Raw genomic sequence first — 13,549 nt, 5'->3', positions numbered from 1 at the left:
GGAGTCCCGTATGCGGTCGGAGGGCATGAGAGGAGGAAAATGTTTAAGCGGAGCTCGCAGCAGCTTTTCTCGCCTGTGCTGTGGAGCAACAGCAAAGAACGCTCACACACAAACACGGCTGCCACATCCTGCGATCTGAAACAAAAGAAACTTTGTGCCAATCGCCTGAAAACGGACGGTGCGCAGAAATGACCGAGGGACTTTAAACGCATCACTGTCTGTCTGAAAAGACAAGACGCGAGTTTTGTTGGACTATGAGCGAATTATTGGGCTTTCCCAAGCACAACGTACGTGGGGTTTTTTTCTTGACAAGTTTACGTCCTTTTTGACAGATTTTTGGATGAGATTCTGCTGGTTCTGACTTTTTTTCCCCCCTCCATCGTTCATCATACGAAAAGTCCAAAAGGATGGCACCACTTTTCATCTGCGGGGTTATTCTACTCAAAGTAAGCAAAAAGTCATTACAATAGTCATTGACAGCAATACTTTGTTTTTTTCCCTCTATCTTAAACAGCTAATTAAACATTTTTGTTATAATGTTGATAGTTGGTAATAATACAGCAAAAATAAGTAACTCAAAGTTTAATTCAAATTGTTTTTTTTTTTTTACATGAAGTGACAAAACCCGCCACTGTTAACTGCATGGTATTTAAAGTTTCTCAGTCCTTTGTGGCACACTTCCTGCAAGCACACACACGCACACGCACCACACGCGCCTGCTGGGGACTTTTCATACTGGAAAACTTTTTCTCTCTCGCTCTCATTTTTGCATGGGTTAAATGTATTCATCTGTGAAAAACAAGAACGCCACATGACACTTTATTTTCCAGCCTCAGCCATGATAATTGCTAGCAGCTAAAATATAGCAGCTTGTAAATTCGTTATACTCATTAAAGTCACAAGAATGATTTATAACGGATAAGTGACGTTGTCACGTGCCATCATGTGTTACTATTGTTATGGAATCAATTATAGTGTATAACTGAGGCCTACAGTCACAGACATCTGCCATCTAAAAGCGCCTGGGGCTTGTTGTCTTGTCTGGATATGCTCCGCAGTGAAAACACTTTAATCACATCAAAGCGATATATGTATATGGTTGATATATAATTATGGGAACAATTGTTTTAAGAACAGGGTGTATTGCCTTCTTAGGGGCAACTTTTTGTTTGGAAAGATTTTTACTGGAAATGACTGTTGTGTGCCTGTCAGGCCAGTAGTTGGCGATGCCACTTTGTAAAGCAGCATATGCGAATGCTCGCAAACTAGTATTTTTAATATATCAAAACCAGCTTTATTTACAGACTCAGGGACAAACAGTCTACATTACTGAAAAAACAAAACAAAACACACAACATGGCAAAGCTAAAAAAAAAAATACATACATCTTGTTCATTTAAAATTTACCCCTTCATCTCAAGGGGTATATCCAGACAAAAAAATACATTTTAAATGCTTATTATTATCACTTATGTGGGAATTCAGTTGGAACTCGTATCATGTTTTACAACGTTTTACACCAAGTAGGCTACCTCCTCAAATAATTGTTAGCAAGTATATTTAATATTCTTGCAAGTCATAAACACTTCAAACATCAACACTACGGAAAATGAAAAAAGTAGTGAACTAATGATTCCATTAAAATGTATTGCTTATAAAAGTTAAATACAATGTTACACCGAAGTAAATATTTGTAAGCAAACAGTTCTACATGAAAATATATTGATCTTAGAAGATAAATGCAAGTGAACCGTACATTCAAAAAATCGAAATTATAATCCAAAAATTAAAGCCACATAACATGACATAATGCCGTTTGATTTAAAAAAAAAATATATTATTGTTATTATTATTAATAATTATTTATTTGTATGTGTGTGTAAGTGTAAAATTTAGTTGACTAATATTTTGATTTCATTATTAACAATAAATCAACATTCAATGAAATAATTACTTTAAATAGATAGGATAAATACATTTAAATGAATTAAACACAGCTAAATGAATGCAAAAATTTGTCAATAATATAAATGGTCATTGTGCCACCGGATTGCAGAATGGGGCATACATCCATATTTCGCCCCCAGGCCATACTTTGCCCACCCTGCATTAGACCATAAAGAGGATACAAGGAGTAACTTTCAAATCTCTCTCCCTTTACACTGCAGAAGCACTGTGGTCATGTAAACAAACTTCCAAACCATTTTCAATTACAAACAAGGTGTTGTAAACATACCGCGCTTATGACGGAGACCTCTTCTTGTTACTTTGGGCATCTCGCTGTGAAAATGTGGCCTCACTCTCAGCATCGCTGGGGTCTGGATATCCGGAGTAGTGCAATTATCCTTATTTTCTCCCACATTGTGGCCCGTATAAAGTGTGCAGGGGGGTATGGTTAGTTAGTTAGGTTAGTGTGTTATCACAGCATTTTCATTAAGCAGAATTCCTCACGAGGGGTGGGGAGGGATTGTAAATTTCAAGCACTTAACCACTCTTTCATGCAAGATGATGAGTTGTTCTGTTTGATTGACTTTATTTGTTCCTCGTGCTCCCTTGTATAAACTAATGACAGTAATCAGCATGAAGGGGGGCTCGGCAACTTTACACCCCCCAACCTTAAAACCCCTTCCCAAGCCTAGACATGCTTTCCGTGCTGAAAGAGGGCCTGTCTTGTGGCCGCGGCGTGATGGTGGAGTTCACAGGTCAGTGTGCTCACGTGAAGGCAAGTGTGAGTGCATCCTTTTGTGTGTTTATTTTCACGCAGATTAAATTAACTCCAGAGGCCGTCACATGTGCTTAAAAAGAAAGCTTTGACTCACTTCAAAGCACACAGAAAATGTTTCAGTAAGCTTGGATGAAGTCTGCGTGTGAGCATGTGTGTGTGTGTGTGTTGACTGAGCGACTCCGGCAGCCGTGCAGTAGAGAGCCCCCACATTGTAGGCCCCGCTCCTCGGTGGTCCGTCTATTCCCAGTGGGGACTCCCTTCAAATTGCAACTTTTTCATAAGCTAATGGAAAAAAAAGCAACCGCGGCCCCGATTCGCTTCTTTTTCAAATCTGACTCTGTCGCCCTAAAGGCAGCAGATAAGCGTCAGTGTGCTTGAGTGCGTGCACAGCCACTTAAAGCCTCCTTGAAATGTGCACACAAAGTCACAGCGGGACATTTAATAGCTGTTCAGCGCTTGATTTGGATCTTTTTTAGGAAAGGATTGTCAACTTGGAGGGATGGAAAAACTCATTTCTCTTGAAGGTACACACAAAGGTCCAACACAATCCATTCGCCGTGAAAAAGGATTTATGATGGCGGCAGTTAACCTCTGGAACTGATTCATTATAAATATGAACAAATTGGTGGTTGGCCTTCCAGAACGGACAGAGTGTGACGTTGGAGGCGGGAGGATTTTAAAGGGTTTTAATTTCTTCAGGCGTAGGATTCTGCGATAAAAATGGAAAAATAAATAATAAGGCGCAAAAAAAAAGGAATTTGACAAATGAAGAGGGTGTTGCCTGACTGATGACTGATGATTCATGATTTCCGGGCATGATGTAATGTACATATTCATCACTTCACAATAAGTTCCAAGTGGCAGATAGTGAAAAAAATCCTCAAGAAAAAGACTGAACTCTCATTGTGAATTTTACTGTCAAACTAAACATAATACAAAGATAATGACACGTTTGAAGCAACCACATAACTTTGGCTTTAAGTCTGCTAGCTTAATGCGAAGACATATTGGGAAACACCATAGATGGGCTAACAAACAGCATCCGTGTGGCAGTGTTACAAAGCTTCAAGCAACTTGAACACAAACAATGCAGCAACACATGTAGACAGTCAATATAACAATAGAGTAATGTATAGTACATTTTACGGAAATTGCTGAATTTTTTATCTGCTATATAATTACAAAATATTACAGAATAAAATATTGTAAAACAGTCCAAAGTTCTGCCTACAATTTATATCTTTATTGTCATATGTGAATTTGCAATTGACTCTGTATTCAATGCAGGGAGTAAAGAGGAGTCGGGGGGGGGGGGGGGCGTGGGGGCATCCACAGCACTACTAAGACTCCCCCATCAATGAAAAAAAATTAAATGGGCACCAAAATGTCTTTTGCCGGACGCATGTCAACATGAACTCTGTAAGATGCTGTAGTTGTTTTTCACAGAAGATAAAGAACATACGCCTGTGAATATTCAAAATATTCTTCATGTGGTTGCTTTTCCGTTTGTGTTCAAATATCTGTTGCTTAAAGAGGAAGTCAACCCAAACATAATTTTTTCAAGAATATGTTCTACGCAACCACTAGTTGAAACAAGGCATTCTGATAATTGCGTTTGTGGAATAAAAATTAATCCACAAGTTCTGTCAGTTCTGTCGACTGAAAATGACATCACGACTGCTCAGTGGTCAGGTAACAACCAATCACGGCTGACCTGTTTTCTGAAGCTGAGCCGTGATCGTTACGTTGGCCCTGAGCAGTTGTGATGTCATTTTCAGTCCACAGAAGTGACAAAATGGCCGCCCCCTGAGATGGCTAAAAAGGGGTGGATTTTGCTGCTTAACTTATATTCCACAAACACAATATTAATCAGAATGCCGTGTTTCAATTAGTGAGCCTGCTGGGAACATATTCTTGAAAAAAATGTGTTTGGGTTGATTTCCACTTTAAAATGGTTAATGCTAGCAATTCAAGACAAAACAAAATCTGCTCACGATCACTATTCTGATTGAATATGAAGTAAAGTACATAAAACAGCACAATTGGCTTGGTCTACACCTAAAGAACTACTAGTGAAATAAAAAAGTCCCCCCCGCCCCAATTCAAACTTGTCATAATAACAAAACACCAAACATCTGCATTGCATTTTTAATTCTGCCCAACTTGAAATTGCCCATAATGTGTCGTCTGCACATTAACAAGTGTTCTGCTTATCCCATGGTTGGAAAATCCTGCTGGTAAACATTAGCCGTGATTCCATTCATAAAGTGGATAATGGCTTAGTCACCAGTCTGCCGCACAGATGAGTGCTTCCACTGTGGATGGACGCCTGATTTCATTGTGCACTCGCATGGGCACCGCCAGGCCTTTTTGGCAACTCCGGCCTGATTCTGGCTTTCAGGCCGGCCCAAACTCACTTAGGCGATATAAAACGTTGTCAGACGCCGCCATCTCCAAATATTGATCAAAGTCAAAATTGAAGAGGATTTCATTCGGTTTTCTGTGCTCCAAACGCGGTCCCGGTCCGGCAAATCCAAACATCTTACTGCTTTGTGCCGGATGCCGCCGCCCACACGCCCTAATACGTCTGATCTGGTTTTTGTGGCTGGCCGGTGCTCAGATATCATCAGGCAGGCTCCTCTGTAAGGCCCGCACTCAGCCCGGCTGTTGTTTTTGGATCCAGGCAAACCCCCAATTCTGAACGTTTTCCTCAGTCATATCAGCTTGGAGCCTTTTGGGATCACAGCGTGTACTTGAAAAAGGGGCTTTCGGTTGGAGGTGTTGCAAGTTCACGCACGTTGTTTGGCGGGTCTTCAGACTTCAGAAACAAAGAAAGACGTCAGCGGGTTGTTTGGCTGTTACTTTTCTCCCTTTAGGTTAGTTGTTAGACATCTGTTTGCTCTCGTCAGACCCCCTCCGGGGCACGGCGGGCCAATCTGCCTTTAAATGTGTGCATGTTTAAGATGCCTGCAGAAGGGGAGTAGTGAAATAGTGAGTCTCATCCACACACCTGCAGGGCTCTTGGGGACTTCAAAGGTCTCGCTCTCCCCCAGACAGACACTCGCATGCTGGGCAGCCGCTTGCAACCGACACCCTCGCCCCAGGCCGGTCGTGTCCCCTTGATATGCCTCCCCCACCGCCCACGCCTTTCTCCGGAGAAACCACACAAAGTCCAGCCATTGTCATTCGTTCGCCGTGAGCCGGAGGTGTCGAAGCTCTTCTTCCTTCCTCCTTTTCCCTCGCTCCCCCTCTTATTCTTCGCAGTGCTCCAAAGCCATCTGATTAAAGCCAGCCTCTGCTGTCAGGCGCCAAACCCAACTGCACAATCTGTTAGGAATGTCTGATCTATCCCTCATGTCATAACTCACGCTGGGCTTCTCCATTACCCACTTGTAGATAAGGGCTCCGAGCACTTTAATGGGGCCAAACTGTGGCAGATGGAAAGATTAAAAGGGGGGTTGGGGGGGGATGGGAAAGACCCCATTTCAGTCACCCACTGCCCAGTCTTTTTTTTTTTTTTTTTTTATTGCTCATGGGTGTGTCATTTCCCACATGTGGTGCAAGGCCAAAAAAAAGAGCATATGAAGATAAAAAATGATGACCAAACAAAAATGGGTCTTCATTAAGATTAAACCGTAATTTCTAAGACCACATGCCAGTTATCATTGATTTCTATTGATATACTTTTTAATAGGGATGGACAAGTACCGATATCAGCTATCGGGACTGAGACCATACCGGCCTTATTATAAGGTATCGGGTACTCGTTAAGGATGCCAGTTTCAGCCACTGATACTTAAAGCGGAGGTCAACCCAGACATTTTTTGTTCAAGAATATGTTCCCAGCGGGCCCACTAGTTGCAACACGGCATTCTGATTGATTTTGCGTTTGTGGAATATAAGTTAAGCAGCAAAATGCACTCGTATTTAGCCATCTCCGGAGGCGGCCATTTTGTCTTATTGCGACTGAAAATGACATCACAACTGCTCACAACAGTTAGCTCAGATTCAGAAAACAGGTCAATTGGTCGTTTCAGCAGTTGTGATGTCATTTTCAGTCGCAATAAGACAAAATGGCCGCCCCCAGAGATGGCTAAACACGAGTGCATTTTGCTGATCAATAAATCAATTCAATTAATCAATCAAATACAATCAATCAATAAATTCTCTTACTTTAAATTTCACAAAGGTCTTGCAATTAGATTTGAAATTGTTAAACTGACACTTTGTTGTACTTGTTAAATGTAAAAGAGTGAGGCTACACCATAACCTCCTTGAAACCACTAATCATTCATTTTTTCTTCAGGTTATCTTTGGTGATGCTTGCACCAGCGGACAGTTCGCCGAATCCGGCGAGTGTTGCAGTGTGTGTCCCGCGGGCTTTGGAGTGGCGGTGGAGTGTGGAAAAGAAGATACCAAATGCACACCATGCCCACAGGGTAACCAATTATATTCTAGTGTTACCCCACTAATACAGTAGAACTGTCGAATTGCTGACTTTGTCTGTGCAAGAGGCACATGTCAGACTAACGCTGTCGGTGTCATCTTCCCCCCAGGAACTTTCTCTTCCTCTGAAGACCTCGGCCATTGCCTCCCATGTTCGCAGTGCCCGTACGGCGTCCCCACATTGGCTGCGTGCTCCGCCATTGAAGACACACAATGCGAATGCGACAGCGGCTTCTTCTACTTCCGAGCATATGGCCTGTGCGCGCCTTGCTCCAAATGCAAGCGTGGCGAGGGGGCGGTGCAGGAGTGTGGTCCCAAAGGGGACACGCAGTGCCGGCTCTGTGGCCCAGGAACCTTCTCTGAAGAGCATGCTAACACCAAACCGTGCCAGAGCTGCACCCAGTGCACGGACAGTGAGGTGGAGATTCGGGCCTGCATGGCCAACTCGGACACACTCTGCATGGGTGAGTTGTGATGAAAATGTAGACGGAGGGACTAGAAGGCAGCACACTTTGAAGAAAAACTGAAAGCGTGTTTACACCACAATGACCTTAGAGAAAAAGCAAGCGCTACACTTCCGTCCCCCATGTAGCTGCAGAAATACGATAATTGGACATTATGGCAAACCAGAGAGAAAGTAATTTACCATTTAGTTAAACATAGAGGTAAAACATGCCAGGCTTTTTTTCATTTGTTTCCATTGTAAATATGAATGGGCAACTATGGGCAGAAACTAAACATCAACTATTAGCAATCTATCAATTGATTTTCCAAATGTTTTTAAAAAAATATATATTTTAAATTTGATTGGAGAATTTCTCTTAATGCTGTTACATTGTAAACAGACTGCTATCTATCTATATCTATCTATCTATCTATCTATCTATCTATTTATCTATCTATCTATCTATCTATCTATCTATCTATCTATCTATCTATCTATCTATCTATCTATCTATCTATCTATCTATCTATCCATCTATCTATCTATCTATCTATCTATCTATCTATCTATCTATCCATCCATCCATCCATCCAACCATCCATCCATCCATCCATCCATCCATCCATCCATCCATCCATCCATCTAGCTAGCTAGCCATCTAGCCACCTGTTTACCTAGCATGCTATCTAGCCAGTTATCTAGCTAGCTAGCTAGCGAGCTAGCTTTTCGTCTAGCTACCTCATTAGTGTGCCGTAGCAAACAATACAATTTCAATTCATTTGTCCAAAATGTTTTTTTTTTACTCTGGGCTGTGGTCCCCTATTGTTACCAACATGTGTGTCCTCCATTTTCACAGATGACCGTTTTCAATAGGAAATAGTAATGATGTGTTTTTCGAAAACTTCCACTTGGAAAACAGTTTTCACATGTACGTTCCAGAGCGCTGATGTCGTTTGAAGGAGTGGCCAAAATGACAGTTTCGATCATTCGAAACAAGTGTCACATAAATGGCCTCTGAGAGATAAAAAGAATCTGAAAGTAGTGGGAGGGCTTCAGAGGAAAAACATGGACATGTGGTCAACATCTGAATCCACACCTCACCAGAACTGCAGAACTTCCCAACCAGGAAGCAGCACTAGAATCAAAGAGCACTATAGTTAAGCTCTTGGAGGTTAACTGCTCCAAGGGCCAAATTGGAGACGAGCCCAGTGGCTCGTCTCCTGGTTTCCAAATTACTACACTGGCCGGCTCTGTGGGAGTAAGGTCATCAGGTACACGTGTCGTGACTCTTTGACCTACGAGGGGTCACCAAAGTAGCTGTTGCTGTTTGAGCTTAAAATAGTCAAACCACAGGAGGGAGACAGAGGCTGCGAAAAAGGGGGAATGGAAGCTTTTAAACCTCAGAGGAGCTCAACGCCTGATAAAATCAGTCAGTGGCGGGTTGTGCATTCGGTACCTGGGCCTTAAGTAGAGACTTAACAGATTACCCTGTATAGTTCAGAATCAATACCATACTTGTCCAATAACTTGAGAAAACATAAAACATTTAAATAAAATACATCTTACTCACCATGGATGCTAATTGTTAAATTTAGTCATGTATACAGATTGCTCCAGATGAGTTTTGCCTTTTGAAATTTGCCTGTAATTAGTTTTACTCTGACTAACCAATCAGAAGACATAAAGTTGGTGACGTCGTTGGGAGCCAGTGCAGTGCTCCAGTGAGGACGAATTTGAAACAGCCCGACTGTTAACATCTTGACATAGTGACCCAACTTACGAGACAATAATACTCAAAAGCATACATTCTTTATCCTTTATGAAAAAAATGACTAATATTACAGCAGCTTACTGAATCACGCAGTTGTGAAATTCTTCTTTACGTATTATGTGCATCTGTATTATACTGCCTCCTGGTGGCCAAGGCACACACACCAGAAGGAGGTCATTAATGAGCATCGAAGCAAGAATCGTGATACACAAAGTGTTTAATTCTTCTAGTTTTATTCCATTATGTCTTCAAGTTTTATTTCATTATGTTATTACGATATTATTTTTCATAAAGTAAAATACTACAGTACTGCAGCATGCAATTTTTTGTATCGAAGCAAGTTACAAATATTTTTCAAGTTGTTTTTTGAGGGGCTGAAATGGATGTATTTTCAGTCATTTTACTGGAGAAAGATGCGTTGTGTTTTTTTTTTTTTTTTTCAGTTTTAAGCGTAGTCACGGAAATAATTAAACTCATTTGTCAAGGTGTGATGTATACTTGTAGTTATATCAGCCAGCACTATTCTGACATATTATAATTTAGGTTGGAATGTAGGCCAATGCTTCAGATTGTGTTTAGGCCAGCAGAGAAGGCCTCTATCGACACATTTCACAAGTCTTTATCTGCCGATGCAATATTTGCACTTCTCTCGCTAGATAAAAAGCTGCACATTCTCTCTGATGGGTCCCGCGATGCTCCGAGTAGGTCCGGTGTGGAGGACGTGACACCAGGCGGAGAAAGTTTTGCCCCGGGAACCCCCAAGTTCACTCCGCAGGGTGAGAAAGGCAGCAACAACATCCTGATCTACGTGTCCGTGCTGGCCGCGGTGGTCCTGGGCCTGCTCGTCTACGTGGCTTACAAGTGGTAAGTCCTCCTCAGTGACGGGCCCGTGTCCTTATATGGGCATACGAAGGATTCTAGAGAACCGGATAGTTTTCCTGACATTGTTTTCTCTGCTTGTCGCAGCTGGAGATCGTGTAAACAGAAGAAGGCCCTGTCCAAGGCGCGCGCGGCCGAGTTGGGAGCGTCTCCAGAGGGAGAGAAGCTGCAAAGTGACAGCGGAGTTTTTCTTGACTCGCAGAGCCTGCAAGACAATCAGCCTTGCAAAGGTGTGGTAAGCCACCAACAAGTACACAATTATAGTGAGGGTTGTTCAAAACAACTTTTTTTTTTTAAGCATAAGTCCAACTTTTACCCGCTAAAAATGCTTGGGAAAAACTTGTAACAGCCTGTTTACAATACTGAAACACTGTGATGTCATGACAGACTTTCAAAATGTCTGTATTTATTAAAATAAACTTGAATGCAATGCCAAACAATCAGAATTTACCCGTATATATATATATATATATATATATATATATATATATATATATATATATATATATATATATATATATATATATATATATATATATATAAGCAAACATGACGCAACAGCAATTAGCTGTTATGTTGCATGCAAATGAAATAAGATGCCAACAGAACTGAAGTTAGCCCCAAGTGTAAACACCTTTAAATGAGTATTCCCAAAATCATGTCCTTGCACTGTATATTCTTTTAGTAATTAGAGTAAACTACTTTTAATTTCTGTTTTGCTTTTAAATGTCTTTCAATGTGTTTTAAATGCCTTGCCTAAACTGTTAGCAATAAAAGTGAATACACCCCTAATTGAAACTGTCAAAATTAGGTTTAAAAAATGTCAAAACATTGCTGTGTTGTGGCCACAATAAATCATGTCTGGGTCTGCAGGCTCCAGTGGAACAAATTAGAGTCATTCGAGTAAGCTCTTCATGTCTCATCTACCCCCTCCACCCCCCACAGGTACAAAGAGGGACAGCAAGCAGGACACCCGCCTGTATATCAACCTGGCGCCCCACAGACAGGAAGAGGTGGAGCGCCTCCTGCAGGAAGGAGCAGGCCGCGGCTGGCGGCAGCTGGGCCAGGCACTGGGCTACGAAACCGAACAGCTGGACCTGTTTGGGCGCGGCGAGGCCCCCGCGCACACGCTGCTCTCCAACTGGGCTCTGAAAGAAGGCTCCACTCTGGGACTGCTGTGCACGGCGCTGGCTCGCATCGAGAGGCCCGACGTGGTCTCGGCTCTCAATTGCCCCGCGCAGGGCGTCTCGGTAGTGTGACGCAGTGCCCGCCCCCGACCAACACACACACAGGCCCGCTTGCACCACTACGACTATGGAGCATTCCAGTGGTTGTTTGGTCATCATGAAAACTTAGGAGTCTTTCTAATCAACAGAAAAAAAAGTATTATATCCACAAAGTGTCATTTTACTTAAAGCGGAAGTCAACCCAAACATATATTTTTCAAGAATATGTTCTTTGTAGGTCCACTAGTTGAAACACAGCATTCTGATTAATATGGCGTTTGTGGAATGTGACTTAAGCAACAAAATCCACCCGTTTTTAGCCATCTATGGGGGTGGCCATTTTGTCACTTCTGTTGACTGAAAATGACATCACACACCCTCAGGGCTCAGATAACGACCAATCGTAGCTCAGCTTCAGAAAACGGGTGAGCCATGATGACCAATCATAGCTCAGCTTCAGAAAACAGGTGAGCCCTGAGGTTCTGTGATGTCATTTTCAGTCGACAGAAGTGACAAAATGGCCGCCCCTTGAGACGGCTAAAAATGGCTGGATTGTGCTGCTTAACTCATATTTCCTATTAATCAGAATGGCTTTTTCAACTATTGGGACTGCATAGCGCATATTCTTGAAAAAATATGTTTGGGAAGGATCTCCACAAGTGCCTTCATCAGCATAATACTAATAAATCAGTCCAGTAGTCTATGAGCTATTTTCTTTCGTTATCACCTATAATAACATCCACAGGCCACACAGTGTATCTATCTACAATCGGTACTGTCAATGTGGACTATTCATTCATTTGTAATATTCTAGAAAGTGTGCATTTTTTCCCATTCCACGTCTAAGTCCAACACAGGAGGCCATTTTTAAGTCATACATGCCCACGAAGAGATTCATAGTTTTTGATTAGAATGTCTCACAAAGGAGTCTTGAGAGAACATGTGACAATAGTTAAGACTGAAAACTAGATTGCATGCATAAAGGAGATCATTGTTGACATAAAACACTTAAAATGTCCTTATCGATGTGTGTGACATGTTTTATTGTTTTGTTCCTTGTTGGTATTTCTTCAAAAAGAGCAAACATCGAGAATGAGGCAGTTTAATGGATGATAGTAACGCTACTTTGAGCTCTTCCTCGCTTTGATTGTAAATATCCTAAAAGTTTCTCGCGGTAGCACGCAGCGAGGTTCACATGAGAACTGACGAAAGGGATTACATTACGAATGAACATCTTCACTTTTTGCTTTCTGTATTTATTTTACTAACATTTCAAGTTTGAATCCTCCCGCCCTACTCTTAAGACATTTGTGTGTGCAACACTATGTGATGTCCTCAGATGGTTTAGTTCATTTTTCTAATGCCGGTCATGTATGGTGTTTTGGTTTTTTTTTTTTTTTTTTTGCTGTTTTTTTGTTTTTTATACATATATATATATATATTTCATCTTACTGTGCCTTTTGTTTTGTGTCATTCAATGAATAAATAATTTGTAATAAAACAGAATAATTTTGTTTTATTGATCTAGCTCTCGCTTAATCTACGTTTTATGAATTTGATCATTTCTTTCCTTTGTTGCATGAGCTCTTGTAAAGATGTGCAGTTTTCCAATGTACAAGTACTATAAATATACCTGCCGATGATTCAACTGGCCCAGTAAATCTGAATCACGTAGTTTTAATTGCAGGCTTCACGGATAGCCTTTCGAGCTTCTTGGCGCCTCTGCTAAATATTTCAGTGTTCGTTCTTTGTCATTTGGACAGCCTCTTCTCCTTCATTTGCTCTGCTGACCTTCCTGGAAATGGGAAAGTGATTGTCGAATTGGCCTGCAGTCTGCAATTCTGAACTCTCTGTCACTTACACCGACTTGCTGGATTACACCGTGAGGAGGGGTCGGTTGGTCTAAATCCAAACGTATTTGAACCGCGCTGCCCCATATTAAGGGATTTAAGTGCATCAGAACATTTCCTATCCAAATAGCCTTCGGGGAAGTAATAATGCCGTCATGAAAATAGAGTGGAGCAAAGTTTCTTCTCACAGCTCCAATCTGTTAATGA

At 41.6% G+C, this 13,549-nt stretch overlaps 1 protein-coding gene across 1 annotated transcript; it reads left to right on the top strand.

Moving 5' to 3' along the window:
- Positions 1-55: 55 nt before the first annotated feature.
- On the top strand, positions 56-12,987 carry nradd (neurotrophin receptor associated death domain). The gene is made up of 6 exons (XM_086039368.1): positions 56-446; positions 7,032-7,164; positions 7,282-7,635; positions 10,044-10,251; positions 10,354-10,496; positions 11,212-12,987. Exons 1-6 carry the CDS (start codon positions 408-410, stop codon positions 11,523-11,525), a joined length of 1,191 nt encoding a protein of 396 aa, XP_085895494.1. The 5' UTR covers positions 56-407; the 3' UTR covers positions 11,526-12,987.
- The last annotated feature ends 562 nt before the right edge of the window (positions 12,988-13,549 follow it).

This window comes from Filicampus tigris, chromosome 8 (genome assembly GCF_054856515.1).
Source record: "Filicampus tigris isolate MCC_2025a chromosome 8, RoL_Ftig_1.0, whole genome shotgun sequence".
Lineage (NCBI taxonomy): Eukaryota > Metazoa > Chordata > Actinopteri > Syngnathiformes > Syngnathidae > Filicampus > Filicampus tigris.
This window is presented reverse-complemented; position numbering and strand designations above follow the sequence as displayed.